This window comes from Ambystoma mexicanum, chromosome 2q (assembly GCF_040938575.1).
Source record: "Ambystoma mexicanum isolate Mex_15411 chromosome 2q, UKY_AmexF1_1, whole genome shotgun sequence".
Taxonomy (NCBI): domain Eukaryota; kingdom Metazoa; phylum Chordata; class Amphibia; order Caudata; family Ambystomatidae; genus Ambystoma; species Ambystoma mexicanum.
The window spans coordinates 995,476,786-995,504,695 of NC_090924.1; the positions used below are offsets into that span (position 1 = coordinate 995,476,786).

A 27,910-nucleotide genomic window follows, 5' to 3' on the forward strand; every position below is an offset into this window, starting at 1 on the left:
CCAACCAAACACTATGCCCCATGAACCCCACCACCCAACCAAACACTATGCCGCATGGCCCCCACCCACCAACCAAACACTATGCCCCATGGCCCCCACCCCTAAAGCAAACACTATGCCCCATGACTCCCACCCCCAAGCAAACACTATGCCCCATGGCCCCCACCCCTCAAGCAAACACTATGCCCCATGGACCCCACCCCTCAAGCAAACACTATGCCCCATGGCTTCCACCCCAACCAAACACTATGCCCCATGGCTCCCACCCCCAACCAAACACTATGCCCCATGGAACCCACCCCTCAACCAAACACTATCCCACATGGCCCCCACTCACCAACCAAACACTATGCCCCATGAACCCCACCACCCAACCAAACACTATGCCGCATGGCCCCCACCCACCAACCAAACACTGTGCCCCATGGCCCCCACCCCTCAAGCAAACACTATGCCCCATGACTCCCACCCCCAACCAAACACTATGCCCAATTGCCCCCACCCCTCAAGCAAACACCATCCCCCATGGACCAAACTCACCAACCAAACACTATGCCCCATGGCCCACACCCCTTAAGCAAACACTATGCCCCATGGCTCCCACCCCCCAACCAAACACTATGCCGCATGGCCCCCACCCCATGCACCCATACAGACCCGAACCTCCATCCCCCAACTCAGCACACAAACTCACAAGCATACACCAATACACTATGCACCCATACCGACCCAAACCCCATCCCCCAACTCAGCACACAAACTCACAAGCATACACCAATACACTATGCACTCATACCGACCCGAACCCCCATCCCCCAACTCAGCACACAAACTCACAAGCATACACCAATACACTATGCACCCATACCGACCCAAACCCCCATCCCCCAACTCAGCACACAAACTCACAAGCATACACCAATACACTATGTACCCATACAACATGAACCCCCATCCCCCAACTCAGCACACAAACTCACAAGCATACACCAATACACTATGCACCCAAACCAACACGAACCCCCCCATCTCCCAACTCAGCACACAAACTCACAAGCATACACCAATACACTATGCACCCATACAGACACAAAAACCCCCACCACAGCATCTCAACATACACTGCACAGACATACAAATACAAATATCCATACATACCTGATACACCCCCCACCCCCCATCTCAACATGCACTGCACAGACATACAAATACCCATACAGACCCGACACACCCCCCAGCCCTGCATCTCAACATACACTGCACGGACATACAAATACAAACACGCATACAGACCTGACACCCCTATCTCAACATATACTGTGCAGACATACAAATACAAACACTCATACAGACTTGACACCTCCCCACCCCCCATCTCAACATGCACTGCACAGACATACAAATACAAACACCCATACAGACCTGATACACCCCCAACCTTCCCATCTCAACATGGACTGCGCAGACATACAAATACAAACACCCATACAGACCCGACACACCCCCACCCCCCATCTCAAAATACACTGCGCAGACATACAAATACAAACACTCATACAGACCTGACACCTCCCCACCCCCCATCTCAACATGCACTGCACAGACATACAAATACAAATACCCATACAGACCCGACACACCCCCCAGCCCCGCATCTCAACATGCACTGCACAGACATACAAATACAAACACCCATACAGACCCGAAACACCCCCCACCCTCCATCTCAACATGCACTGCGCAGACATACAAATACAAACACCCATACAGACCTGATACACCCCCACCCCCATCTCAACATGCACTGCGCAGACATACAAATGCAAACACCCAAACAGACCCAACACACCCCTACCCCCATCTCAACATGCACTGCACAGACATACAAATACAAACACCCATACAGACCCGACAACCCCCCCAGCCCCGCCTCTCAACATACACTGCGCAGACATACAAATACAAACACCCATACAGACCTGATACACCCCCACCCCCATCTCAACATGCACTGCACAGACATACAAATACAAACACCCATACAGACCTGACACCCCCCCCACCCCCATCTCAACATACACTGCACAGACATACAAATACAAACACCCATACAGACCCGACACACCGCCCACCCGTGCATCTCAACATGCACTGCACAGACATACAAATACAAACACCCATACAGACCCGACACCCCCCCGACCCCCGCATCGCAACAAACACAACACAAACATACAGAAACAAACATTCATGCACACCCGACACCCCCCACCCCCACATCACAACAAACACAACACAAACATACAAAAACAAACATTCATGCACACCCGACACCCCCCCCACCCCCGCATCACAACAAACACAACACAAACAAACATAAACAAACATTCATGCAGACCCGACATCCCCCCACCCCCGCATCGCAACAAACACAACACAAACAAACATAAACAAACATTCATGCACACCCGACACCCCCTCCCCCAAAAACACAGCACAAACATACAGACCACTTACCGGATGTGCTGGAAGGCAGGCTAGCTGGAACGCTGGCGAGGTAAGTAGAGCGGTACTACGGCTGGCGTGTTAAGCAAGGCTGAAATGCCTTCCGGCATCAAGCCTTACTGCCACACCAGCCGACATGCTGGCCCTCCATTGGTGCAGCACACACGCACTACATGGCTCGTAGGAGCTGCGTGGTGCGTGTGTGCTGAGGCAATGAGGGCCAGTGTTTTGTCCGGCCCGGACGACAACAAAGACTTTCCTAATGGAGGGCGGCCAATGCTGCTTGCAGGCCGCACTCCATTAGGAAAGTCTTTGTGCCTCGCGGGCCGGACAAAATGGCACGGCAGGCCGCAACTGGCCCGCGGGCTGTATGTTGTGCACCCATGTCCTAGAACATTCATCTTCAGTGTATGAGATATTAAGGCAGCGGGTGGCAACCTGCAGCTAACCAGTCATATTGGACTATGGCTCTTGTGATCCTTCACCTCATTGACAATGCCAGCTACGACTGATGGAAGATGTAGTCCAGAGCATTTGGAGAGCCACAGTTTACTAACCCCTGTGTTTAGTGTTGTAACGTGAGCCATCACGTTTGTCAGGTGACAACTCACGTGTGTGTGTGGGAGTCGTGTACATGAATAAAGCGAGGCCACGCCCAGATGAAGACAGGGATTCCTCCAACCCACCGACGGTAGTCTGAGTCATTATTCAGATCACAACAACTGGTGATGAAGGGGTGGCAGCCCCATGTGGTGAGCACAGTCATTATTAATTGCTGGCTGAACGTTGGCACTTTCCTTGGAAACTCCATTTATTGTGTGGCTGGCGGCCCAAGGGCTGTTTTGCTCTTCCTGGTGTCTTGCAGAGTTTAGCTTTCGGCCTATGGTGGGTGCTCGTACCGCCACCTTTGCTGCTGGCAGCTTGCGGCCCATGGGTGGTGCTCGTGTGGCTACTGGGATCACAGTGGCTGTGAAAAGTGCCCAGCTGTGAGGAGTGCCTGCGTAAATCCCTGATGGCAGATGAATGGGAGGATGATGTGGCTGGTGCTGCTGTTAGTCCTGTTGGCGGAGCAAGCCGGGATGAGGCAAGAAGTTCGGGAAGGGTGCAATGACTCCCCAGAAGTTTTTCTTGTGCATCGGTTCCTGAATTTGACATCCTTGATGCACCAGCTATGTTGGGCCGAGCTGGGACCTGTGGATCAGGCGTCTTGAGATGTTCTTTGCCGCGTCTGGAGAGGATGACGATCAAAAGATGAGGGTGATGCTTCTCTTCTATGCCGGTGGTGAAGTTCATCAGGTCTTTAAGTCTCTGGTGCCTGGTGATGGGTCCTATGCAGCAGCAACATTGGCACTTCATGCATACTTTTGGCCCATGGTGAATAAGGATTATGAGCACCTACAGCTCCGACAGTCTCATCAGGATCCAGCAGAGTCATTGGATGCATATTATGCGAGATTACAGCGTTTGGCAGCATCTTGTCTCCTTGTTGATGAATCAGAGGAGATACAAGCACAAATTATCCAGCATTACAGAGACAGATTCTGCGGGAGCCGGACATCTCGTTGCAGCGTATTCTGGAGTTAGGGAGGTCATATGAGTTGTCCTCATCTTGTGCTGCGCAAATGGATGAAGCCTCCAAAGCCGGATGGGTTGGGTCGGTGCATGTTGTGTTGGCTAGAGGACTGCCCAGGCAGCCGGACCGGCCTTCGAGAGGGTCACTGGGATCATGACGGGGAGCTGATGGTGTGGATAGGAAGATTTGTGACAATTGCAGTGGCTTGCTGCCTCATGATCGGGGGTGTCCGGGAACCAGCCAGAGCTGTAGTCGGTGTTGGAAGCTGAATCACTTTCTGTGGATGTCCCGGGCTCAGTGGATGGATCAGCTGGTTCACAATGCCCAGTTTCTTTCATCCAGACCTCGCCGGAGGGGTATGGCTGCGATGGTGGAGGGCCAGGCGCTCCCGCCTTCAAGATTTGGGGGTGTGGCGGGGGATGGAAATGTTTTCTTCATCTCTGCAATATGCCTGGATGACATGAGCACTGGTCGTAAACCTTGTTGTGTGGTGTCAGTGATGGGGGTCGCAGTGCCAGTGCTTATTGACACACAGGGTGTCAGTGAATGCAATGCCGACAACACAATTTGATATGCTGCTGCCTCGACCTGTTTTGCATTGTCCCAGGATTCAGATGTTTACCTACAGGGGTGTGTCACCTTTACCATGGGATGGGGCTTTTCATGCCTCAGTGGAGCATGAGAATGGCTTGGTGGACACTACTTTTTATGTGACTCCTGTTGCAAAGGATACGTTGTTGAGTTAAGCTAGAGCGGAGTGTCTGGGCCTGGTCTGTTTTGCATTTCAGGTGTATGTGGGTGATGCTGAAGGCCTTCTGGAGAAATACGCCCGTTTGTTTGATGGGGTGGGGTGTCTGAAGGACCAGGAGGTGAAGCGCCATATTGATCCCTCTGTGCAGCCCATGGCTTTGCAACATCGCAGTATTCCGTTGCATTTGCAGCACAAAGTGGAGTTGGAGAAGCTGGAGAAGGCTGACATTATTGAGCGGGTGGAGGCTCCCACTCTATGGGTATCCCCGATTGTGGTCGCAGCCAACCCTAAGGCCCCAAATGAGGTATGAATTTGTGTTGATATGTGGCTACCGAATCAGGCTATTGGTCATGAGCGGCATCCGGCGCCCACTCTTGATGATATCCTTGCCACTCCTCAGGGGTCTGCTGTCTTTCCGACTCTTCATCTGAGGGCGGGTTATCATCAGGTGCCTCTGTATGTGGACTTGAGACCCATTATGACTTTTTTGCCCCAGGTGAGGTTGTTTCGGTATATTGCTCAGATTCTCCGTCACTAGTCGTCTTGATTGGTCTGGATTCCATCACAATCTCTGCTGCTGCTCCCACTCTTTTCAAAGGCCAAGAAATCATGAGCCATGACTCTGCATGTCCCCTTTATGTGGCCAATACACAATATGCTCACAACCACAGGATTCCTAGTAAATGTAGGCCCAGATGAATAACTACTGCGTATTAGTCCCATGGCGGTCTTAGAGATAATGACCGCATCATTAGCATAAAATAAGAGACACAATTTCCTTTCTGCTATTAATGGAGAAACCGCCTCCAGATGTGAACGTTTAACTGCCATCTCATTAATATAAAATACAAAAAGAAGGGGGCGAGGGGGTAAAAAAAACTGCCGGACTTCCCTGGTAATAGGGAATCTTTTATGGAATCCTATAGTGGCCGCGCCTCTCTGCCCGTCCCATAACGCAGCAGCATTATTGTCATATAGTCTGCGAATGGGGGTTGTTATTTCAGGCGGAACTCCCAGGTTTCCAAGGACTTCCCATGAATTATTATGATCAACATGATCAAAGGCAGTCTTAAAATTTGTAAATGCAAATTAAAGCGTTTCTTTACTTAAAATTACATTTGCTTAAAACAATAAATAATAACACCCTCTGACAATGCCAACAGTTTGGGATTTTGTGGAGGCAAGAGAAAGGCACTTGCCAGGCACTTCCACAGTGGTATTAACTGGCAATTGATGGTACCAGGTGCAAAATGGTGCAAGTACGTTGGCATCTAATAGCAGTGCCTGGCAAATGCCTAATACTTAAGCACGAGCCAAAACAGTTGTCTTTGCCCATGCTTGTTTTTAACAGGACTTCACTGAAGGATATGCAGAGTGCTTTTAAAATGAGTGACTGAAGACAGACCTGGTTAAGACATTTTGATTACACCAGTAGCGGGTTTAAGACTACAATTAAGCCATTAACTCTCAGAAGACTGCATTGAAAAAACACTGGAAGTTACTTCGAGCACACAGTTTGATGGTTAGGCTTGAGTAAAGTCAGCTCGAAGTGTTCCCATGAGGGGGTGTTTTGGGAGGGAAGGGCCACAAACTGTTTGATAATGCCCATAGGGATTAGCAAGGCCCTGGGCAGTCAATCGGTTGGCAAATAATTAAACACCACATACAAGCTGTGTGTCTCTCCTTGTATGCCATTTCTCCCTATTTGTATTCTAATGCAATAGTTTTGGCTTATAGGTGTCGCAGGCGACACCCAACAGACCAAACCAAAAACACCTGATGGACTGCACTAGCTTTTCGAAGCCTGCTTGTGTTTCAGCTAATAAACTATATTTACTTCCAAACAGTCTTCCAGAAGGCTCAATAATATTTGCTTCCAAAGTAATTAACTTCATTTAGTTTATTAAAAAAAAGAGTTTAAAAAGGTGATCCAGAACAATCAATCTTAAATAGGTCAATTGGAATTTTATTGACTCCAGGGGCCTTGCCGGAATGTTGTGTAAACAAACCTCAGCTTCCATCATAGTTAAGTTAGAAATGTGCTGCCGGGGACTGGGGGGGTGATATTTTTATCACCTTCTGGTTGTACCAGTTATCCCAAGAAATATAGGTTTCAAAATGACTTTGCTCCTTATAATCTGTTGCCCACCTCAGGGTCTCCAACTTATGCTTGTTAGTACACAATTTGAATACACTCTTAAAATCTATACAAATAGCATCCAAAACATATATTTTTCCTACTAGAATGACATATAGACTATTCTCCAAACGCAGATCACAGCGGGCCCAACATGTTTCATTCCCTATGTAGGTGTGGGACATTATTCAGAGGTGTTGGTCTAAAGAAAACAACAGCGACTGTTTTTAAATGTCGCCATGGTGGGTATTGATTTGATGCTGTATGACACACAGGTTACCAGTCATTTGGTTGAAAACCAAATGATCGAATGCCATTTGATCGAGGGTCAAATGGTCGAAAAAATGGTCGAATTTTTATTTTTTATTTTATTTTATTTTTTATGGGGGGGGGTTCCCCTCCCAACCCCCCTTTTTCTATATTAATTTTTTTTTTACCAAACAAAACTAAAAAAATATATAAATAAATAAATAAAAAAATTCGACCCGTTTTTTTTCGACCATTTGACTTTCGATCAAATGGTCATTCGATCTTGTATTTCCGACCATTTGACCGGACACCTGACACACATACATGCAATGAAGAGAATTTGAACAATTTAGTAAACAACTCATATTTGACAGAATTACAGAACTATTTGGAATCACTAATCTCCTGCTTTGCCACAGAAAATGTGACTGAGGACACGAGGAGAAACAAACAGGGACAAATTACCCATTACTAATATCCCGAGCCAGTTAGGATCACATATTTAGGAATCTACAACTTTCTATGAGCCACCATCCAGTGCAGTAGAGCATGTCTGTTATTGTAGGAGTGCCCCAAATGTTAGGTGGAAAATACATTATGTGGATGACTGTAAGGTAAAACAAGCATGTCATCCTTGCGAACACTAATGAATTGATGTGTACATCTTTAATGGCCTGAACCCCCTGTGTGTGCTCTGGCCCTCCTTGCCCGTGGCGTTTGAAAGGGATACACATTCAAAGATCTTTTTATCCTGTCCTTTGACAGAGGAGAGGCAGAAATGTCACTTTTCTATCTACTATGTCTGGTTTCCTGCATTGCCTGTACAGACTTAAACCTTCTTACACATTCCCAGTTTGTCTAGTTTTTCAATCACACAAGAGCAGGTTTTGATATCTTTTATTGGTTGAACTGAAAATACTATGAAGAAATGTCACAGAGGACACTACATTCAAGCCAGAAAAAACAATGTGAAGCTTGAGGCACACTGAGGTAGCATTGCAGACCGCAGCAGTTAAACCCCAAGGGCACATTTTGTAGTGTCACATTGTATGGCAGCCAGGGAACAGAAGCAGTTGTATTGAACTCACTACGATGTCCGGACACTGCATAGAGGTTGCAGAACACATTTTTAGACTTTGTGTGCGGAAACTGCAATACTAACTCTTTTACTTAATTATGTGTTTCTAAACCTCTAATTTCAATATGCCTTTTAAAGTAATATGATATGATATACAATGATATGATATGGCATTTATAACGCGCCTATATACAAGTGTTTCAAGGTGTGACAAGGCAAGGGAGGGGAAACAGGGTGAACAAAAAACATCGATCTTGCTAGGCCCAGTGAAATTGAGATCGCACAAGTGCAGGGGAGCGCGGAGGGTAGAAGTGTCAGGGGAGGCTGGGTGGGAGGATGGACAAGTGTAGGACAAGGAATCAACACAAGAAGTAGTGCAGCCAACAGGTGGCAAGTGCGAGTATTAGAAGTGCAGACAACAGGTGTCTAATAAGTGCAGGAAGGGGACTATAGGGTTACAGATACAGACCACAAGTGCAGGGGGTGCCGGGAGGCAGTGAGATTATGCAGCTGGACGGGCAGCGACCTGGGCCTGAATTCAGAAATCAGAACATCAGAAATTTCAAGAAATTTCAAGAAACTACGGGGTCCCACTTTAATGCTACCTGACCCTAACTTAACAGTTACAATTGAAATGGATTTGTTTTTCTTTTCCTTTTGGATAAATGCAATGGTCAGACAGAAATGTGTTCTGTTTTCAAATTGTTATGTGTCACCTTCTTCTAGGAGTTGTATATTCTTATAGATTTGACGGCAGGTTGCAGACCTACATTCCAGGCATACTGTTCCTTCTGCGAATGAAGATAAAAAGGCATTTCCTGCCTTCATTTTGAAAACAAACAGCGCTTTGGGGTTCTGTGGACTGTGGGACTTTGAAAGCTATTTTCCATCTCTGCGTAGTATTTTCAGTTAATCCAATAAAAGGTATTGATACCTGCATTGTCACTTCTCCCCAGAGAGGAGTCCTTCCCTGTAAGGATAGAGTGGTGCAGCTGCTAACCAATATTTCACTTAAGGGTGGTAACATACAGGAGGATCTTCCAAGGAAGGAATACCCTCTTAGGTATGATGTCATACATTCTAGGCCACACATACCTAATTCCCTTATGTCTCCCATACTAAAACACACAGCACCATCTGATATGACCATTCATGACACTCAGGCCTTTTAGGTACTGACACAAGGTGAACCCGAGGAGGCATTAAGATTACACCACTGAACCAGAAGAAGTATTATAATGTTCCTCGAAGGCGGGCCCAACAAAGGAAGATACAAAGCAAAGAAACACTGAACAGGAAGTGAAAGCGGTCAAGCCCAACTGGGAGGGGCAACATGTGTGGAAACCTGTTTTACCCAATTTGACTGAAAACATATGTTCAAATGCGAGTTTGAATTAAAATTTGTTCGAATACGAGCATTACGATCAAATCTTCATTCGAACAGAATTATAGTGAACAAGGGGAGCGGGGAAAATTATTGTTCACTATAATGTCAGCAAGGGTTGTCGGGGTGTCCCCGCACCCTACCGCTTCAAGATTTGGAAAAAATGAAGGGACCCTGCAGCGCTGGTTCCCGATTATGAAAGTGAAAGGGAACAGGCATCACAGGGACACAGCGAGTCAGTGGCACACATCACAGTGTGCCGCCTCAGGGTAAGTATGGGGGTGGGGGAGGCAAGAGGGTTATTCAAAATGGTCGTAGGAAGGACAACCTGAAAGTTGTTTGCGAACAAATAACTTTTGTTTTCTTCTCCCTCAGTCATATCGGATTCTAACAAAAAACAGTAATTCATGGAGACCCTCCAGAGCTGGAGTTTTGAATCTTGTCGGCAGACCAGAAATACGGGAAGAAGACCAGCGAGCCACTGAGAGAGTCCTTGTTGGGACCGGCAAGAGCTGACCCAACACCCTGCCCAGCTGAGAGCGGTGATGTTGTGACCTCTGGGAGGTGGGCCTTGTGGCTCGACAATGAGGCTGAGACCGTAAGAAACCGGCAGCCACAGATCCTCCGCAGAGTGCCCAGGGCACAACAAGTAGAAGTAGATGAGACACCAACCCCGGTCCCAGAAAGAACCAGAGAAGTACCAAGAACCTGGAGAAAGTAATGGGAGGCACAGGCAGACCGGTAGGGACACAGAGGTAGTAAAAGGGTCTCTGCTTAGACCCTGGTTAACTGGTGATAAGACATACATTATGACTAGGGTTGCTAACCCACATAGGGAAGATTTGTACATCAGAGGAGAGCTTCCTCGTCTCAGTGGTAGCCCCAATGCCACTGAACCACTTAGTGAAAATGTGTCCTTTCGAGGAGAGCTTCCTTATCTCAGTGGTAGCCCCAAGCCGACTGAACCACATAGTGAACATTTATGCATCCGAGGAGAGCTTCTCTGTCTCAGTGGTAACCCCATGGTCACTGAACTGCATAGTGAAAATGTGTGCATCTAAGGAGAGCTCCCTCATCTCAGTGGTTACCCCAAGGCCACCAACCCTCAAAGTGAAGATCTATCCCTCCGAGGAGAGCTTCTTCCGAGTGGTAGCCCCAAGGCCACTGAGCTACACAGTGAAGAGTTGTGCATCCAAAGAAAGGTTCCTCATCTCAGTGGTAGCCCCAAGGCTGCTGACCCTCAAAGAGAAGATTTGTGCATCAATGGAAAGTATCCTCATCGCAGTGGCAGGGGTAAGTCCACTGACAAGCAGAGACGGGTCTGGAACCCCAATGCCAGTGATGCAGTCATCCGAGGAAATCTTCCTCATTACAGTGGCAGAGATAGATCCACTGAAACTCAGAGAAGGATTTAAGACTTTGCTAATATTGTGAGAGAGCGGCAAAACAAGCATCAACTTGAAAGATATGGAAAGAACGTTCATACACCAGGAGAAGGGAGTCATTCTCCTGGAGAAGAAACAGAAGCACTTTGAATATACTCAGGAGACGCCAGGGAAAGGGAGTCAGTCCCCCTGGCTTTGAGATTAACTATACTGGAGTGTGCAGAGCAATACCAGGAGTCATTTTCATGGTCCTGAGAGTTGAGCTGTACACATACTTTGTTAGAACCACAAGCCACACAAAGGAAGTTACACCCACCACCCCCGCATCATTTTGCAAAAGATAATTTTTGAGACAGCATACGAATACCAGAATAAGAGTCATCCTCCTGGAGAAGGAACTTTCTGTTGGATTATCTTCAGTTGTAGTGTAAGGGATAGAAGTTTGTGACAGAGGACAATGGAGTTTGATTTTGAGAGACATTCTGACAGATTCTTTAGTATTAGTTTGAGACAGGAAACCCCTCTTAGAGATAGGGAATGCAAGGGTTTATTTTTACTATAAGTTTATAGCAACCACGGTGCCACCCTTGGGTCAGCTTCCTTCTTCGATACCCTTACAATACTTACATTACTGGCAACGGCGAGTTATGCGTGAAACTGGACAGCAATGAGAACAGCTTTCTGTAACTGCCCCTGTTTCCTGTGGGCTGGAGTATGCAGGACAATCCTCTCCTATCCCGAGGTGCCAGGTAGCAGTATTGCCTGGGTGAAGAGAGGTGCGGCTGGACTGTTTCATAATATAGAAGCAGGTGTGAGATATCAGCTCCAAGGTTCTAAGCTGGCTTGAACTCTGCACATACGTTTTAGTTGTCCTTTATTTTCCTAAGAGTGATTCTAAGTTAGATAATTGTTTAGGAGCCCTGCCTAGCACTGTATTAGGGTGCTCAGGGCGCAGCATTTATAGGATTGGGGCAGCAGGCAGACATGCAGAGAGTGACAGATGAGAAAGCCACTCTCTGATGGTGTGCCTCTCCTCCCAACAAGGGTGACGGTATTGTAATATTGCATAACACGTGACTTTGTGTTTGGTATGTATTCTTTTTGTCTTCTGCTGGAAAGGTAGTCATATTTAGAAGCCAACGTTTCTTAAATTGTTTATCTCATGACCGACTGAACAACTTGCATTTCTGACAGTGGTACATTTCAGTGTTGACGCTAGATAATGTTGCATCAGTCAAGAAATGCAATTTTGCAATGAATGCACTGCACTTACTCTGGTTTGTTTCCTTCCAGCTATTTATGAACTTTCATGCGAAGCATACAAGCATCTGGGAAAGATGTCTGACATCTACTGGATTGATCCAGACGGCAGTGGACCACTGGGGCCACTAAAGGTGTTCTGCAACATGACAGGTATTACATGGAATGTATTCTAAAAGGTTTTGGAAAACATGTCTGTAAATATACACAAGAAGCATGAGTTTAAGCTGCTAACAGTACTATTTTATTGTTATATCAAATAGCTCAATAGTAACTATTATGATGAGAGGCATAAGTAAATCGCTCTGCTTTGATGTAAGGTGATAATAAAATAACAGCAAAGGTCAACTTTCTAAATTAGCTGGCGCAGCCCAACTCTGTAGGAGTGCTTCCCAAAATTCCTAAACATAATGGAATCAAATTGAACTCGCGGAGCTCAGTTTGCCAAAGTAATTTGTAATATGATATTATTTAGAAGCGAACTAGAAGGGGGACACATGTCATAGTCAATTACTTCAGAGGTCAGGTCTTCCATAGTACATATGAACATTTCTATGATGCAGCAAATGATGTGATAGAATCACTGAATACACAGATCTATGTGCGAGCCTCATCGCTAAAGCAGTGAGTGGAATCAGGTGCCACTACCACACTGTGGAACATAGCAATCATTAAGTCCATAGAAATTAAGGGTGCGTGGCCAAGATGGCGGCCGTGTAGCAGGACGCATCCATGGCTCTCGAGCCCATGCACCCTGCAGCCATCTTGTAGCTGGAAAATGGTGCATCCACTTCAAAACCTGAATCTTCCGGATTATCTAGAGACAGTGGTTGCTCAGTGTGAAGCATCTCGGCAGAGATGGTAAGCCCTTGTCCATCTCTTGGCCTGTCCTTGGATTGGCAGATCATTTTCTGGTGTCTCTGCTGTGTATCGGCCCAAGCGATGCAGGAATTGGACCGAGGTGACTGTCTTAAAATGGCGGGCACATGCTTTGCGCCCTTGGTGTTATGCACCTCGGTCATTACACCTCACAGTGTTTGGGGCTCACGGAGGATTGGAACTGTGATATGCCTGGGGAGCAATTGTTGGCTGTGTGCTCCTATTGTTAAAAAAAGTGCTTATGTGCACTGAATCGTGGGTCTGCACAAATTGGGCCCTGGCCCCCTCCCCCTTGAGACCCACAGATCGTGGTTGTCCTTTTCTGGAAGCCGCTGATCACTGTGCACCATTTTTAGCAAGGGGAACTAAACTAGTCTGCATATTAGTGGTGGTACTGCTGGTATTTCTGGAGACCGTATTGAATTTAACTGGCCAACATTACTGATTCTTCTATTCTGGTGCTATCCATGCAATAGTGGTGATGTAAAAATGTGCCTGGAAGAAAACTGGAAGATTGCAGTAAGTGTGAACAGTCACGAAAGTCAGATTCTAAGCCAAAGGACACTATTATAGACAGTTTGTCCATCGAAAATCGGACGCTTGTGGGCATGGCTACTGCTGGAAGGTGCGGTAAGGACAATGGCAGAGCAGCTCCAGAAGAATCTGGTCATTGTTCTAATAGGTGATTTAAATGTTTAATGCTAGATGGCAGGCAGGGATCAGGCCAGATAGATTAACTGGCTCAATACGTTTTGGTCCTAACACAAGATATGGACAAGCTACGTGGGCACACGGCGGAGAGTGAGCAGAGACCTTCGAACCCTAAGGTTTCATTATCTGTAGAACCCAGCAGAAGAGCACAGCCCATTGATGCCCCACATCATCTGCCTTGAAGAGCCAGTCCAACAAAGAGAGAGAGCCACCAGAGGATGCACCAGAGAGCTTTACGCAGCCTCCTGATACAAAGCACACTGCTCCCCAGTGCCAGTGTAGACATTGCACCAATCATGTCGCCATTCCTACCTTATGAGTTCCCAACGCAGCGAAAAGGGACAGGGCTTAACCTGAACGTTTCGCAGTATGTGTGGCAGGAAAAAAAGGGCAAGAGTGGTCTGGGGCAGGCAGACAACCAACCAGATGATGGGGGGCGGGGTTAAAAGAGACTCCAGGAAACAAGTTGTGGCTTGTTTGGGTAAGGTTAGAGGAGGAACAAGTGGCAGACCAAGAGGCCAACATGAGGATGGGCGGCAGAGAAGAGTGGGGAAGTGCATTGCAGAGCAGGTGGGATTTGGGCGTTACTACGTTGTGAGTGTGCATGTAAAGCTAGTGAGTGGGATTGTTGGAGGGGGTGTAGGGAGTGAATGTGAAGGTGGAGAGGAGTAGTAGTGTGGAGGAGGCAGTAGAAGTATGGGGGATCGTGTATTAGCATGGAGGAGGGAGTAGTAGAATGGTGCAGGAAAGACATCAGAAAACTATAAGAGGAAGATGCAGGATTACGAGTGAAGTCGGGTGGATTTGGCAGTAGGATAGTAGTGAGAGGAGAACATCATGTAGAGTGAGGAGTACATGGGCATGATGGGAATAAGACCCAGTTGGACAGTGGGTCTGTAAGGCACAACCTTACATTCCTTGTAGTCCACTAACAACATTGATAGTGTATGTTCAGTCTAGGAAGTCCCTGAGGGACATTAGCCAGATAAGGGATTAGCCTTTAGGTTATTCCTTTTAGCAAAGTCATAACCTACACAGTAGAGAGATACCTGCAGTATATACTAACATGGGGAGTAGGAACTCCTGGGTCAGGGTGAGAGTGGGATTTCTAGAGGAGGCAGATCGAGACAGATATCCCTTGCACCAGATACAAACTTCAATGAAACCCCAGAGCTGTCTCTGGGAGTTGGGGTGTTCTTTGAGTCATCTGTGACAACACTGGGTCATACCCTGACATACTATTATTGACTGTATTTCTTATGTAGTGGTGTTGTGCAAAGTTTCATGGCAGCAATATTATCTTCATTCATTTTTGTAATGTTCACATGCTGATGAGGCATGTCCCTCTTTTTATGAACACATTAAGACCGTTTTTCTGTATGTGTTAACAAGCCCCTGCTCTAGGTGGAATTGGGCACTTGCATTGGCTGGTGTGTTTTTGGCTTATCCCCACCCGGTTGATGTGGTAGGAGGTGGCTATGCCAATGTCCCTTGGTGTATAAGTGCAGTTATTGCTGTGCTTCCTGTTGGGATTGAGTTTATCACCAGATCTGAAGGACCTAACCATTCCTTCATGCCAACAGCAGTCAAGGGAAATGAACAAATAAGCACCTTGTAATCACTCACATTGCCTCCTTCCACCTCAAAAAGTGCACATTTCTAAAATACTGATCTAGAGGCAAAAACAGTCAATTGTTGGCTTGGATACTTGACTCTCCCAAGAACCTCTAACAGGGCTATCGCCCAAGATATTTCCATTGAATATTTCAAAACTCGCTCATCCGTTAAATTCCTCAGTCTCACTCCTCGGTACCTCATATCGAGTCTGGGATATCCCTGCCCAATCTTTCCTCCCATAGAGACGGATAATCTCTCTATGCACACACAGGTAATGGCACCAGCAATTATCATATGATACGAATTCTTAAGGTTATACCAATCAGATAGAATTTCATTAATTTTCCCCCAAATGACCCCTACTTGCCAAAGAACATTGATTACAGTAAATATTGATTACGAGTATATTTTTCAATTAAGCAACATCTACTCCCTCTGTATGGATCTTCATTGCCAGTACTCCTGCAAAGTCGTATGAAAAAACTGAACAGCCCACACTAACACAATCATTAAAAGCAATTAACAAACCCACATGCTGTAAAAATGTATCAAAGCCATCCAAGAAGCAATATTCTTTCAACTATGCTATTATTCAGTTTTAATGAGCCTTTCGTAGCACTCGGGTGACAGAATCCTCTAGTATTCCAAGAGATTAATTGTATCACTTCTTCATCAAAGTGTTGGTTGCGGTTTCACCACTGGGCGTTTTGAGAAGGAGGGAACTACCGGTAGCCACGACCAGTCTGTCTTTGTAACTAGATTCTTAGATTCATTTTCCAAAAGTTGAACCAGCCTTGATCCTGTACGACCCTTACTACCACAAATATTCAGAATCTCCCCATCTTGTGGGATCTTTACTTTTGGATCTCTCTGTGTCGGTCATTTGCAATCCCCAGAGTACAACCGTTTATCTCCTTTAATAGGGATACACATATTGTAACCCATTCCCATTAGCATGTTACATTCCTTGCACAACATATCAAAGAGGAGTCTTGAATTCAGAGTAATCTGCACCAAATTTTTTATCATCATCCACACAAGCAATTAAGTCAATGTTACTGGAAATAATGGTTCTGAGACACAGATAGAAACAAATAATGCAAGAATATCACTTTTCCCGTGGTATGTAGAATTTGGTCTAAGCCTAAACGCAAGGAGTCTGTGGGCACCACCATACCTCTTACAGTGGTATCATGCAACTGATCCTTTATCTCCAATTAGAATTCACAATGATTACCTCGTATATATACACCTTACTCCTCCTCCCCAAGTCCAAATTCCACTTCAGAACACCCCGTCATAGACTCTTCCCCAGGTTTTCATGCCCACATCCTGCAATTGACACCTCATTCAAAATTATATTATGAACAGTGACTGTATCTTCTGAGGGTGCCCTTGTATCACAGCTTCACAAATGTTTTTTGTTAAGTAGGAAATAGGGCAGAATAGCGCCATCGAAAGGCGCTGCCCTTTTTCTCTCGGTATGCCCTACATTTTCCCTTCACACTCTTGGTTCTTCTTTAAAAAAACAACTTTTTATGGAGTCGGCAGTAGGCTTTGAGCTTGTATCATCTTCATCAAATGTCTCCACACGTGTTTCAGCGTTTGCCTTTTTAAGTATGTTTCTTAAGAATGTCCTTAAGCCATGTTGGCCTGCTGCAGAGCTATTTTCAATTTTTTTAGATTATTCCATCAAATCATGTTTCCGCTTTCTTTTCCCCGGCTTCTGGTTGGCCACCACAGTTAGTTCTTGGATATTATTGGAATGCCCTTCGTTATACTTTACGGCTACAGTGAACCTTTCTGCTTTTGGTACAATGCTGAATACCCCACGCTTTTGAATTTTCTTGGTTTGTGGTTAGCTTCTGTTCTGGTGGTGTTAGCGCCAAGATGCCCTTTCGGAGGATGTATTGCACTTTACAAATCCTTAACATAACATGACATTATCATCCAGAACATCGCCCTCCACAAAGTCTCTACAGTTAAGACCCAAGAAGACATTATCTTGATCCTCTATAGCACTTAATGATTCGGCCAGGCTGGGAAAAACTGGACCATGGGAGTTCTGGGCCTTCCCATTTTTCTAAGCAAGTAGTCATACTTCCCAAAAAATAACCTTAGATTTCATGGAATTCAGATTTGCTTTCTCATCTCGAATGTTCTCCCTGATATGATCATAAAAGCAGACCAAAGAATTCAGAACAAAATTGAGAGCCGCCACAGATGGCACCCCCAGATTAGTTACTAATGCAGGTGATTGAGAGCACGGAGGCGACATTGGCATATCCGGCATACCTGTAGTAAGCCTCTCCCTCGTAGAACTTTCCATCATATGATAAAGAAAATACAGATGGTGAGTCGTCTGCACTGCCCTCTAAATGCATGGACAGACCATTACTAGAGTTATTAGAAACTACCGGCGCACTGCACAAGCCCATATCATCCATTCACTCAAGACCACTGCTGGGATGCCAAAAGGGAGGAGTGTAGCCTTTGCCCATGTTGATTAACATCCAAAGAGCCCCCTGGTATTTCAGGAAAGTCTACCCCTTCTTCAGCTATTCCCAGGGCCAATGCCTTTTTTTGGAAAAAAGGAAGTTCTTTTCCTGCCCTTATTAGGTGGCAGCATGGGCCCTCTTACATCTGCAGCAGGGTAGACTATAGAAATAACCATCACATGTTCAGCTTCAGCTTGAACATCATCAGCAGCAATGGTGATGTTAAGAGCCATTGGGGCCCTGCCTCTTACTTCTTAAATCGTACATAAACCTGCAGAAATGTCTTATTATCCCGTCACAAGTTTGGGGCTGGTGATGCAATTAGAGGTTCGCCAGGCTCACAAGGCAAAGGTATGGGTCCTGGACATCCACCATTTCCCTACTCGCACTAACTACAGTTACAGTAAGGTCTTCACTCATAAACCTCAAGTAAACACGCATCTTGCCGGTATCACAATCCTCTTCCCTAGCGTACCAGCATTGTAGCTCTCAGTTGTCACCACTGCCAGTCAGTGACCCTTGAGATCGGGCAGTCCAGGGGAGGAAGGGGGTGGCAGGGAGCCGCTGTTGTCACCACATAGAGGCAGATGTGTGCAGAGCACATGAGCAGTCAAACCTCCTTAGTGGTAGCTCCTTGGCTGGAACGTGCACATGACACAACGCGGCTCTGCATAGGAAGAAAGGACCCCCTTGCGTCTTCTCCATGCCTACGCATTAGTGTAAGACCGTCAATTCGCACTGGCTCGCAAATAGAGTGTGGCCCGCTTCTGACCATCAGGAAAATTAAACAGACTGATACAAATTCCAGATTGATTTTTAGATCTTTTAGAGGGCTCTTTATCTGATCATTCTCTTCTGCTAATTCACCTAATTATAGGCAGATGCTAAGCAGCAGCGCCCTCTGGGAAATTGAACATGATGTTGGTGTCTGAAAATGCCATTTGTTCATATGGTGCATACTAAGGGTTGTAGTTTTTTCACAGATAATTTGTATTTACTTTCTTCCATAGGCATAATCTGGAAACCTTTTAATATCTATACATAGGGGAGTCAAACACAAATTGGTTAAGGTGATACCCCAGCTAGAAGATAACATAAACATTCTTGATAGATAATGTGCTGTAGATACTTCTATATGGCAGCAGTGCATTCAGACTTCAACCCCATTTGTCCAGGCAGGGGAAGTACCGATATATGGAATACACCAAATGAATGCAAGGCTGAGAAACCTGGGTGGTGGATATCCTGGCTAACCATTTGGATGAAAGATTGGAAGCCCATTACACGTTTTGAGATGCCAGATGGCACTGACACTCCTGATCCTACACCACAAAGGACAGGGAGGAAAGCTCAGGGACAACGTGCTCACCTTGGAAGCAAGACGACACGGAGCAACACAGGTTCGATCCCCAGGAACACGCTTAGAAACCTCTGGGTATTAAGCACGTTATAAATAACCAATTACAATTACATTTAGGAATTTTATTGTGCCTTGTATTCTCAAGAGATTGGAATATGCAGGGACCAGATATGAACTTTTTTTGCATTGGATTAATTTACCAAAGTTATCTGATGGTGACCGTTGAAGTTTGGATGCACCAATTGGGCAACACTGCGTTTTGTGGATAATACAGAATATAGCGAGTGCTACGATGGTGATGCCTGATGAACTCGCTATTAAGGTCTAAGTGGCATTGGAAGAAGATTTGGTTCATCACCCTCATGCGCGGTTCACAGAGGCCTTACTCAATGGCACATTTCCGGCAGCAATAAGTGAAGCTATTCTAATATTACTTTTAACGTCTGGAAAGCCTGAGCTGGAATGCGGTTGATATCAGCCGTTTTTACTCATCAGTGCAGATGTCAAAATATCTAATACAAATATGGCATGCAGGCTGTCAAAAGTGATTGATGAATTGGCTGCGTAAGACCATGCTTGCTCTGTCTCTGGCAGGAACACTGTTTTAAATGTACAAAGATTTCTTTTAGGACTGCATTGGATTAAGGTCAAGTCTTGAAAATTGGGGCATTGCCAGCTTAGATTTAAAGATTCCATAGAGTGGGAATTTATGTCTCCGGCGTTGCAGCGTTTTTGTTTGGCCTCGATTTGTAAATATGCTGAAGGTGTTATATGATAAGCCTGGGCCAGAACTAAGGGGAATTCCTAGGCAGAGAGTCTGACTATGGGCTAGACTCCCTGCCTAAGGATTTCACTTTTCCTTTTCTTGGGAATTGTGGTCACTAGCACACATTTTTAGAAAATGATTACTTGTTTCTAACCACCTTGCCACTCGAAGCAATCACCTTCCATTAACATTGCATATTAGTTGATCTTGGAACCGATCCAGTGACCTAAGCTAATCCTCTGCACAGCGCAGCACCACTTAGAATACAGCTGAGACAAATTCGGTCCAGCTGACGCATAGTCATTGACACCTTCCTCCTCAATCATAATCTCACTCCACCCCAGCTTTTCTCTTTTCTGGTGCGCTATTTACACAACTTCGTAAGATATAGCGGCACACTTCATGCAGTGCATTTCTCGAATGTCTTCACATCTATTCAGACCAAGATTTGCCCAAGGGCCTTTGAAGCCTAAGCACTTTGTAGCCATCACACGTGGCAGGAGGCTCTATACAAATACCACATAACATAATATAGGCACAAATCAGCAGTGTCTGCTATAACCCTAATAGTCTTTTCGATGATTGAACTGCTGGCCGATATAGGAGGATCTTCCTCTTTGGGCAAGGGGCTGATGATTGCAGGATACTAACATGTGATGTCACAGTGCCGATGATGTGCTACTATATTCATGGGACCTTATACCCCATTCCAGTGATGCTTGAAGCATTTGAGGAACACAGGCTGATACCTGGACATTACGGATGTCCACTGAGTCCTTCAGGTACTTGTCAGTACATGTATATAATGAGTATGCCTGTTAGATAGTAGGTTTGTCCTTTGATGTAGAAAGCTGACTTAAGGTCTTTGTGTGTTGAGAATCAATATCTAGTGGCTTTCAGGTTTATTCCATTCCCTGATGGTTATTAGTGGTGGGTGCCGCTTGTGCCTTCCTATTTTATCATGAATGCATTACTGAACATACTCTCCTCCCATTACTGCTGTCCCTGTTGGTGTAAGTGGCTAATGACAGGTTGGGTTGCCTCACAAGTCTACCATGTCTCCAAATTGATGGCAGTGATCTGGCTATTTTGCTCCTCTCCTTACCTGTTATGTTTATTGAACTGAAGACCAATACAGTGTTAGTGCTCCTTCGCGTAGATGGACATTTTAACAAACAAGAGGTTTTCTATTTTAAATTCTGTCTCGCTCTGTGCATAGTCTAGTCCTGGCAGACTGGTTTTGAGAATGGTGCATGAAGAAGGAAGGAGTGACTGCGTCTGCAGATGCTGATTTAGAGATGTTTTTTCATTGGTGCATCTTTTGGTAGGCTTTATTTCTGTACACATTTAAAGTGGACATCAAAGCAACAAAAAGGCAAAAATATGATAGATAGGAAAATGGGAAAAGGAGACGAGGACACTATTGGAAAAGAGATAGCCAGCATTATTTGCACCGAAAATGCCCCATTGGATCCAACCGACCGAATGGGGGATGGGGATTTACCATTAATGCCCAACTCATGATCCGGCGGTAATACTGCCAGACTGGTGTGTGCTAAGGCTATTACAGTCGGGCGGTATTACAGCCGGGATGCAGCCCAACTTGTGATGAGGCCCGACAGGGAAACCCAGACCAGCCCCTCCAGTTATAAGTTCAGGGACCCACTAGCTTGTCCCTTGGGAGGGTCAACACAGGCTCTGGCATGCTCAAGCGGGCATTTGGTTACTGAAGCAGCCACAAGGAGATTTTACATCCTCTAGGAAAGCACAGAGGGGTAGACAGAGGGGGAGAGTGCAGGGTGTGTACAGGGCTCCCCATGACTCAGGAGGGCCTTCAGAAATGAGGCAGATGAACCCCCTTCCAATGGAAAGTGGTCCACAAACCGTCCCCTATTACTTCTTATTCTTAAGCTTTCTTGTAAAGGAAACTTATTTAGCATCACAGGTCCAGTTCTTCGCGAGCATCTTTTTCACTAGATATGTTGCCATCAGTCAGAGTCCCACACACTGGGCCTCATTAGGAGGTGGGCGGTAAGGGATTACCGGCACCGGTAAGGGCACCGATGCCGGTAATCCCTTACTGCCCTACTATGAGTTCTCTTTGCGGGTCCTTCATTAACGCCTGGTTTTACCAGGCGTTAAGGACGGGACCCGCAAAGGGGTACCGGGGTCAATAACGATACCGCAATTTGCGGTACCATTATTGCCGCCTTCCCTTTGGGGGCTCAAATGGGAATGGAGAATGGCTCTGGTGAATGGGGAATTACCGGTCCCGCCGACCTCGGAATGGACCAGTAATTGCTCCATCCACCAGACCGGAGTCGGAACGTAATGAGGCCCACTGTCTTGAATAGAAAGAGGGCGCAGCACCACAGCTGGAGTAAATTATTCAAGTTTTGAGGGGCTTCCCACGCAAGGAAAGGGTGAATCTATGGGCAGGACTAAGAAAGTCACATCACTTGCTCTATTCTCAACAAAGATAACCCTAACTTCAGAAAGTATTTGTTACCATTTCCCGACGAATGGACAGGAGTATTGAGAGGTCTTTTTTCTCATATTTACCCAAACATAACATCAAGAGAGAGTGAACATACACAGACACTGACAAAAAAAGCCAAGATGTCACCTGTGAGAATACATAGAGAACATCTAGAAGAATGCTTGTTTTGCTATCTAGTATATCAACTTTTGAGAAATCCTACCAGACTCCACTATTATTTCATATTAAACTTAGTGTTAATTTTGAAAGCATGTGGATTTACAAAAAACGCCTAGACTCCAACGAACCAACCAGGAGCAAGACATCGCCTGCATGTACACTACTTACCTAAAATAGGGAGTTGCACGCACCTGCCCAACAATTAAGCCATTTGAGGAAATGTGCAGTTTAGGCACATGGGTTTGGGCAGCGTAAAAAATAATGGCTGTACTTCGAATCTTCAGATCTCTATGGCTGAGTCAGGCAGAAGCGCAAGGAGCCAAGACAAGGATCCCAATGAAAGCGAATGGGAGTGGTCACTGTAAGAGATGTTGACCCTTATTTATGTAATGTGCCTTTTCCAAGTGTAACTTACATTTACTAGACAGGCACAGTACAGACACATGCCTCAGTTGAGCTGTGAGCCTGACAGCGCATATGCTGTTTAACTTTGATTCAGGGAGCAAAAATGAAATGCAGTGATCTGATCATACTAGGAGACATGTGAACTAGGCGTTGCAGCTGAAATAACAACACGCGATGAGCATTGCTGGCCTTACAGTTGTGATTTGAGCAAAGTGAGGCACCCTGACCTTTAAATATAGCAAAGTGCAGTGATGTGCTACGAGTTGTTACCATTATATTCATGGTTAGGCACAGCTTTGAAAACATTTTAAAATAAAATAGGCTGAAGGATGATACCATATTTTTTCTTCACATCAGAATACAAAGTGGCAAATGTAGATCACATGTAAGGAAGATCCATAGAAACCCCCTTTTTATGGTGAACTGAACGGGTAAGGTCTGACTAAGTGGCGAGGCCTTTTCACCATGGCTAGAAATTAACATATTTCTTTGCCAGCCTCATAGGAAGAACTATTTTTTTCTATTTCTGTTGTTTGAGGCCTAATAAAAGGGTATTCGTGGTACAGTAGTAACTTATCAAATGAAATGTGATCCGTAACTCCATGGGGGTGAATTAACTTTGGAAACAGTCATATATAGAGCAAATGAACTCCATTCATGAGGCGAGGGCTCCACTAGTAGCCATATGAACGAATTATTCTTTGCACTTGAAGCAATTCAATTGAAAGTGCATCTAAACATACACTTATACAGACAAAGGGAAGTCAGCTCTCGCGGCTCCAGAAAGCTGGTCTCAGCTTCCAGAGATCCTGTGGTCAACTCCAAAAGGCTCTCTCCGAGAGGCCAGGATACACAGAAAACAGATGGGTTTCAGGTGTTTCGATGCCCTGGGCTGGCGCGTCCTAACGGGCCAGTGTCCGGGTTTCGGCACCCTGATGCATCACTCACTGAGTGTGGGGTGTCAACAAATCAACTAATAGAGTGACCAAAAGAGGCATGTTTCCCAATATGTAGGACTAACTGGATAATCGTTCCAGTACATCATTACTGGAAATGACCCCAACAAATGTGAGCAATAGAGATTTCAATGAACTCAACTTCCTCATTACTGTTGTCCAGAGAAGTACGATGGGCAGCACCATCACGCTCAATTAGATCCTTAACCATAGATTTTACAAAAAACGGGATGAATTTTCCATTTAAAAGGCAGCCCAAGTATTGACAATGTGCTCAAACTAAGTGGCCACAGCAGATTCAATTAATTCCATGTGACTATCAACCACAAACTGCCCTACTCTCCTGATTTTTTTTTCAGGAGAGTAGGGTAGTTTGTGGTTGATAGTTGCATGGAATTCATTGAATCCGCTGTGGCCACTTAATTTTGAGCACATTGTCAATGACACCATCAATACAATAAAAGATGGCCTGCTACAGACTACATTATATTGCAAATCAACAGAACAGTCCAGCTATCTGAAGAGTGACAGCTACCACCCAGTGCACTCAAAGCATGTCACAATACTCAGCCTGGCAATAAGGTATGCCCAAATATGCTCAGACACAAGGGACTGCGATAAAAACATACACGTTGTTAGGCAAGATTGTATGTAGTACTCTTTGGGTGCACTACAACAACCATGACCTCCTGGCAATAGGAACCCATCCTTTAGTGTAATCTGTACTATACAGGTTGGTAGCGGGTTGAGCAGCCAGGCTTATCTCAAGAGGGGTCAATGTGATCTGTAGGAGAGTTACACAGAGATTCACAGTGACACGTATTCAATTAAACACTTACACACAAGGTTTCCTGTTTAAACAATTTATAATGTATTTATCAGTCAGTTTTAGTAAACCTCTTTTAGAAGGGAGCAATGTTAAGCAACACGCACATATACCTCAAAAATACACACTCTTAGTTTTCTAAATCAGCAGATACCCATTTGGGATGGCTCTCAGACACTACCTACACCCTCAGGTGACATCAATTGCTAGGGTGCTGTGGACATTAATATATCACTGTTTGCATTCAGGCTTGTCTTAGGAGAGTGTCAACGAAAAGAGGGATCTGAATAAAACAAGTATTCACACAATGATTCTTAAGCAGGTAAGTACTTTCAATAACCCCCCAAAGCAAAGTCAGTTAACCCCTTCCTTTAAGGAAGGCAACAACACTTAAACAGAGGAGAGAAGAGCCATGCAGGGAGCCAGGCCAGCCAATGTTTAAGTTAGCAAAAGTCAAGGTGAACTGAAGCACTTCTTGCAGGTAAGTAAAAAGTATTTCACAATGTTTTAAAAGTCTTGCTAGAATAGAAGAAATCAAAGTAGTGCCACAAACTGATTAGGCTTGTGAGGTAAAGAAGCTGATAGCAACTTTACAAAGACAACCAAGCAAGTCTCCAACGAGGACAAGTGGCTACACAACAAGAGGTATGTTTTCTTAGACTGTACAGTACCTTTAGGTTGAAGAAAAAGTGCAGCAGATGACTCCTATTCCTGTAGAGCTCTGCAGATCTTGCTGTTCCTGGGCCTCAGTCGTGGGGACAAGAGGGAGGACTTCTGGGGACTTCTGCACTGCAATGGGACTGTCACCGCTTGCAACCACAAACAAGTCGCACTTCAGTGTTTCAGCTCCTCGCGTCTACTGCAAATAGCAACACTGCCGTTCCTGGCTGTCAAAATGGGCTTTCCTTGCATCTGGGATCCCGTACTCTGTTGAGGGGGCCCAGGCTCGGTCAGTCCAGAGGATCTTCCTGGAGCTCTTGGCCAGCTTAAAAGCAACACACACAAACTGGTGTTCCTCTCCCTGGCCGTCCGGTTCCAGCAGCGACTGCAGTGGAAACTCAACCAGCTTTCAGAGGATGTCCAGGTGGCTTACTTTGGAGTTGATTGGTCCCACCAACTCAAAGGGAGAAGTCATCCTTGCAGGGGCTTCTCTGTTGATACGAATTTGGAGTACCAGCATAGCAGCAGGGCTGTGCCGGGCAAACTAAGGGTCCAGGAGTTGCAGCAGGCGTCCTCTTGAAGTTCTTCTTTGGATTCCTTCATCCAGTCGTCGACTCTGCCTTCCAATCCAAAAAGCCTTGCATTTTATGTGGCTTGCTCCTATTCATTCCAGCCTAGCTCTCAGTCACCCAGCAGGGTGGCGGTCCTTGCCAGACAGCCAGCCAACCAATCACCTATGAGTGCAATCCTGTCTCCTAGGAGACTAAGCACAGGGAGTATCGGGCACCTCCCTTGCTTCCTGCCCCTCCCAGACACCCTGGAGCAAGAGGCGGGCTTCACTTGTGAATCCCGCCAAAGGCAAAATGAACAAAGGAACCAAACCTGGTTTGGCGCGCAGAGTAAATCTCAGGAAGGACCTTTCTACAAAGAAATGGTGAAAGAAGAAGACCGGGGCCATTTTGACACAAATGGTACCCTTGGGTGCTTTATCGTGGCTTCGAACGCAGCCCGCGGTAAAATCCCATAATGGTAGTAAAAAGTAAACCACTGTCACCAGCTATTCAGTGAGGAAAGGATAACATACAAATGTTACATGAGAAGCTAGACAACCTCCTGGAAGACTGAGCAAAAGTGGCAAAAATCGAGTGCCACGGGTTGTCACATACAGTCCAGAGTTGGAATCCCTCCCCAAGATTGCTAAAGAACTGCAACCCATACTGGAAAAAGATTAACAATTCTGTGAGATGCTCTCTGAAATGCCCCTGATGGCTTTCAGACAATCTCAAAGAAATGATGATAAGAAGCAAGTTACGTACACATCGAACACAAAATAGAACAAAGCCATACAATGGCAAAAGATGCCTGACCTGTCCATACATCTGCAGTTCAGATACAATCAAGATACCCGACAATGGGCAGGATTGCATGCACAAGGGTGCTGATGGTTTCGATTTGCAGGTGCATTATTTCAGAGACGTGTATCAGTCGATGGAGGGTGAGAGGGTGGTGTTGAGTGCTTCCAACACCTTAATGTCCCCCCTTCCATTGGGAACTGTCCCTACTTTGAAATCTGCTATTCTGTCCCGCCCTTATTTTAGACTCCCTCTCTGTATCCCTCAATCCCTGCAAATGTTCAGCCTATTTCCTTGCTTCCCGCAGTTGCTAACATTTTTGAGTCTTTTGTTATTTCGCATTTTCAACATTTTGTGGGAGTTCATTCCCACTTCCATCCCTCTTAAGGCAGCTTTCCACCTAGATATAGCACCAAAATGGTGTTGGAGGCTATCAAGAATGAATACCGCTGGTTGGCCATTACATCCTTGTTGGCTGCTTACACACTTGCAGCATTTCTAGCACAGTTTTAAAAAAGCTTGGTTCTTTTTTTGTCGAAGGAAACAGGTGGTTGTTCTCACATCTTCCCTCTCAAAATTATCTCATCATCCCTACGGTTTCCCACAGGAATCCTTCTCTCCCCTCTTTTATCCAATCTTTAAATTGCCCACTAGTTGACCTTGTCCACACTTAATATTTTTAACTACACTGATGACTCTGAGTTTTTAATACCACATGATGGCGATCATTCTAAGATCTGAGCCAAATTTCATTGAGTATTGAATGCCATTGCTAAAAGGATGTCGACCAAAAGTCTCAAAATTAACTATTATAAAACAGAGGTTCTTTTAGGGGTGGAGAAGCCTTGCACTGAGACCCCGACATTTATCCCAGCACCATATGTCCTTGCCTGACTCCC

General features: G+C 45.5%; 1 protein-coding gene across 3 annotated transcripts in view; it reads left to right on the forward strand.

The window, feature by feature from the left end:
- CNTNAP2 (contactin associated protein 2) overlaps nt 1-27,910 on the forward strand; it is a 3,301,953-nt gene that overhangs the window by 2,162,077 nt on the left and 1,111,966 nt on the right. For all 3 annotated transcript variants that reach the window (XM_069648309.1, XM_069648308.1, XM_069648310.1), the window contains exon 12: nt 12,356-12,475. In XM_069648309.1, the coding sequence (XP_069504410.1) occupies nt 12,356-12,475 (120 nt within the window). The remainder of the gene's footprint in view (nt 1-12,355; nt 12,476-27,910) is intronic.